This window comes from Triticum dicoccoides, chromosome 5B (assembly GCF_002162155.2).
Source record: "Triticum dicoccoides isolate Atlit2015 ecotype Zavitan chromosome 5B, WEW_v2.0, whole genome shotgun sequence".
In the NCBI taxonomy this organism is placed as follows: domain Eukaryota; kingdom Viridiplantae; phylum Streptophyta; class Magnoliopsida; order Poales; family Poaceae; genus Triticum; species Triticum dicoccoides.
The window spans coordinates 262930221-262934856 of NC_041389.1; the positions used below are offsets into that span (position 1 = coordinate 262930221).

At 50.5% G+C, this 4636-nt stretch overlaps 1 protein-coding gene across 1 annotated transcript; it reads left to right on the forward strand.

The window, feature by feature from the left end:
- Nucleotides 1-6: 6 nt before the first annotated feature.
- On the forward strand, nucleotides 7-3321 carry LOC119308324 (cytochrome P450 90A4-like). Its single transcript, XM_037584431.1, has 7 exons — nucleotides 7-774; nucleotides 899-1177; nucleotides 1929-2015; nucleotides 2148-2226; nucleotides 2324-2430; nucleotides 2687-2823; nucleotides 2949-3321. The coding sequence occupies exons 1-7, from the start codon at nucleotides 67-69 to the stop codon at nucleotides 3046-3048; spliced, it is 1497 nt and encodes a 498-aa protein (XP_037440328.1). The 5' UTR covers nucleotides 7-66; the 3' UTR covers nucleotides 3049-3321.
- Nucleotides 3322-4636: the final 1315 nt, after the last annotated feature.

A 4636-nucleotide genomic window follows, 5' to 3' on the forward strand; every position in this document is an offset into this window, starting at 1 on the left:
AATCTCACTCCCCCACCCAACCAAAAGCCAAAACGCACACCGCCACGGCCATTACCACGGCGAGTTATGGACGCCGGCGCGCTCCAGCTCGCCGCCGCCGCCGTTGCCATCGTCGTCGCCGCGTTGGTATGCAGATGGTTCCTTGTGGCGTGCGCGGTCGGGGTCCGGAAGCAGAGGCCGCGGCTACCGCCGGGTAGCACGGGGTTGCCCCTGATCGGCGAGACGCTGCGGCTGATCTCTGCATACAAGACGCCCGACCCGGAGCCCTTCATTGATGAGCGCGTGGCGCGGCACGGGGGCGTGTTCACCACCCACATCTTCGGCGAGCGCACCGTCTTCTCCGCCGACCCGGCCTTCAACCGCCTCCTCCTCGCCGCCGAGGGCCGCGCCGTGAGCTGCAGCTACCCTTCCTCCATCACCACGCTCCTCGGCGCGCGCTCCCTGCTCCTCACACGGGGCACCGCCCACAAGCGCCTCCACTCGCTCACCCTCACCCGCCTCGGGCGCCCCGCCTCGCAGCCCCTGCTCGCGCACATCGAGCGCCTCGTGCTCGCCACCATGCGCCAGTGGGAGCCCACCGCCACCGTGCGTCTCCTCGACGAGGCAAAGAAGATCACCTTCAACCTCACCGTCAAGCAGCTCGTCAGCATCGAGCCCGGGCCCTGGACCGAGAGCCTCCGCCGCGAATACGTCAAGCTCATCGACGGCTTCTTCTCCATCCCCTTCCCTTTCGCCTCATTCCTCCCCTTCACCACCTACGGCCAGGCCCTCAAGGTGTTTACTCTTTTGCCTCAGCCCTTCCCCTTCCCCTTCCCCTTCGTATGGACATTGCGGTTTGCACAAATTGGTCTCCGCGTTCCCGTAACTGATTTATATTCTATTGTCAAATTTGCTCTAGTCGAGGAAGAAGGTGGCCGGAGCGTTGAGGGAGGTGATAAGGAAGAGGATGGAGGAGAGAGGAGAGGAGAAAGGAGTGAAGGAGGAGATGGACGGAAAGAGGGAGAAGAAGGACATGGTGGAGGAGCTTCTTGAGGCGGAGGGTGGGAGCTTCTCGGAGGAGGAGATGGTGGACTTCTGCCTGTCCCTGCTCGTTGCTGGGTACGAGACCACTTCCGTCCTCATGACGGTGGCCGTCAAGTTCCTCACCGAGACGCCGGCGGCGCTGGCACAGCTCAAGGTATGGGATGAATCATGAGGATTTGTTTGGTAATTTGTCAATTCTTGTGCACGTGTGGTAGTGCGTACTGTCAAATAAGGTCGGACACTAGGGGATTCGTCAACCGATTTCGTAATATCTTATTATAATTGGGAGTTAGGTTAGGTAAACCTTTTGTACATCAGCTCTTCTCCAAAAGAAAATTTGCTGTGCCGGCTTGTTGTTTTAGGTCAGGATCAAGTACAGTTTTGTTAATTCAGATGATAGTACTTAACTAAAAAACTATTGTTTACGTTTGTAGCTAACTGTTAGCATCTTGGTTTGGGACAGGGGTGATGTTGACTGATTCTTTATCTTCTTGTAACCTAAGAATGGATCTGCTATGAACACAAATCCTACCGACTTCTTCCAAAAGCATGTTTGCTCATTTTTCTTCTTTTGTTTATCAACACACCAGTAACAGCAAAAAGTGTGAATCCTTACCACAAAGCCAGGAACCGTAGTTAGACTGAATATATGAACTTCTTCAGCCGATGTTGTTTTCAGTAAACGGATACATATGCTTATATTGATATTCTGTGTTTTCCTTTTTTGATCAGCTTTTGAGGATTTCATCGACACTATGTTTGCATGTTGGGCTGATTGGCTTTATAATATAAAGCGGGGCTAGCGCCTGTTTTGTGATATTCCTTTTTTTTTAACGCTGTTTTGTTTTGTGATATTCTGTGTCAATATAGGTGCAATTAATACAGATGACTTGCTGATTTTACAGGAAGAGCATGAAAATATGACAAAGATGAAAGGTGAAAATCAACCCCTAGAGTGGGTCGATTACAAGTCAATGACCTTCACCCAATGTGTAATGATTTCAATGCCCCCATATTTCTTAAAGTTGATATGCATATCATACATACCGCCGCATTTGTTGACAATAACATCTAAGCTCACTGGGATTTTTCACATCATAATAAGGAAATTGCCACTTTCGCAGGTGATAAATGAGACACTTCGTGTGGCTAACATAATCGGTGGGGTATTTAGGCGAGCAAACACTGATATTCATTTTAAAGGTACTTCAGTAAATCCACACTTAAGTATTCAGAACCTTTTGATCAGGAATACTTCCCTAGTGTGTGTAACATTTGCTTTTATTCATCATTCTATTAGGTTACACTATCCCGAAGGGCTGCAAAATATTTGCTTCGTTCCGAGCTGTGCACCTCAACAATGAACACTATGAGAACGCCCGGACGTTTGACCCATGGAGATGGCAGGTACCCTTTACGGTGCTGTTGGTCAACGTATTCTATTATATCTTGGCTTACGCTAGTAGAAAAGTAAAGTAAAATGCCTGCATAACCGTACTATTTTGTGGTACCATGTACTCCCTCTGTCCAGAAATACTTGTCATCAAAATGAATAAAAGGGGATGTATCTAGATGTATTTTAGTTCTAGATACACTCCTTCTTGTCCATTTTGACGACAAGTATTTTCGGACGGAGGGAGTACTTACTTTGTTGCTGGTGCAGAGCAACAACAAACTTCAGAACGAGGTAGGGGCCAACTTATTTACTCCCTTTGGCGGTGGACCTCGGTTGTGCCCTGGCTACGAGCTCGCTCGGGTTGTCATCTCTGTTTTCCTCCATCATCTTGTAATGCGCTTTAGGTAATCCACCTTCATCTTCATCTTCATCTTCAGCTCGAGTTTGGCTATACGATCTAGATGTTCTGGAATTGAAATTCCAAACTAAGATGCCGCTTTGATTTCTTCTTTGTGCATAAATTTGGCAGCTGGGAAGCGGCCGAGGAAGATAGGCTCGTCTTCTTTCCCACCACTCGAACCCTCAAAGGATATCCGATCAATCTCAGGCGGCGATCGAAGTCTGTTTGACGACCTCACATTGGTCTTCGGCTGCTCTTATCTTGAAAGCGAAATTAAACATAGATGAAGGAAGAGAAAGGAAATCGGGTAAAATAGCTACTAGTAGTCTACTTTTGTTCCTTTGGGTGTATCATTTGTAACCTGGTATTTACACAACAGCAAAGTTGTGCTGCTTGTAAAATGTGTGGCCTGAATAGTTGGTGTGTACCGGTTACAAGTGACATTTTGTCGCGTATTTGGATATATCCAAACTTATGAGATGCGTCGTACTATTACCAGCAAGATGCGTTGCTAAGAAACGAGAGGATACGGCCGTCTCCTCGTAAAACACTCTGAACTATCGATCCTTGTCAAGCATGTCTCTGTCAGCTTATCACTGACTGTCCACACTGCTTGTTTCAGAACGAACTGTTCTTAGTACACAATTTATTCATTTATTACACACGTACGCACAAGCACATCTGAACAACATCATAGTGGTTGATTTTTTCTGTTTACTCTACAGTCGCTTTTAGAAACACTGATTACACACACACTTGCACCACTCACAAACAAGAGCCTGAAGATTTAAAATTGACAATCGCCTTCCACTGAAAACATAATCCGTATTGGAGCAACTCTAACCGGTCCCTTAAAAATAGAGTAAACGGCAGAGTAAATCCTTAGTGGAGTAAATTTACTCCACTAAGTTTGACCATTTCTAACCGATCCCCTAAAATTAGCAGAGTAAAGTTATTTTTTGATTTATGCATTTCATCGAACATCTAACATGCGTGTCTGCGACGATGGTGACCACACCAAAAACGCCGGTGACCACCGATGCGCGCCATACCACGGCCTTCCACCCGGTGCTCTCGCCCTGCCGCAACGTGATTGGCCGCCATCACTGTCGTGCTCGTGCTTGGTGAGGATGGAGGGCGGCGCAGGACCGCTGCCGCCGCGACGATGGCTGCGAGGGGCCCGGACTCTGCCACCGCCGCACGTGTGGCTGGAGGTGGAGGACACGAAGAAGAGCTTCGGGTGCGACAACGAGGAGCAGTAGGCACGACTTCTGCAGCGCAGGTCGGTCAAGGCGGAGGCGGCGCAGCCACGACGGAGTAGCTTCAACGTGGTCTGGCGGGAGCGACGGTGCGGGGGGCGTGGCTGGACCGCGCGTGGGAGATGAAGAAGAGCTGGCACGAGCGTAACGGCTGCGCCCCTGACGCCGACACTCCGTGGTAGGGAAGCAGGCCGGCGAGTCCTCGTCCTCATGCGCCTCCTCCTCCCCGCACCACCACTCGTCTGCCAGCGTCACGATGGACATGGAGGAGGCATGCATGGACCTCGGCCTCGAGCTCCTCTCCGACGGCACCGTTGAGATGCAATGCTACGGCCTTTCCACCGGCAGTAGCCCTGCCCACAGCCACGCAAGCAGCGACGACGCGTGGGGGAGTGGCCGCTACGGCGCGCAGGGAGTAGCGGCGGGCGGCGGAATCGCGCAGGGGAGTAGTGACGGGCGGTGGCGGCGCGCATGAGTAGCAAGGGAGGCGAGAGAGAAAGCAGAAATTTTACTCCGTTCCCTTTTCATGGAGTATATTTAGGAAGAAGTTTGGGTACA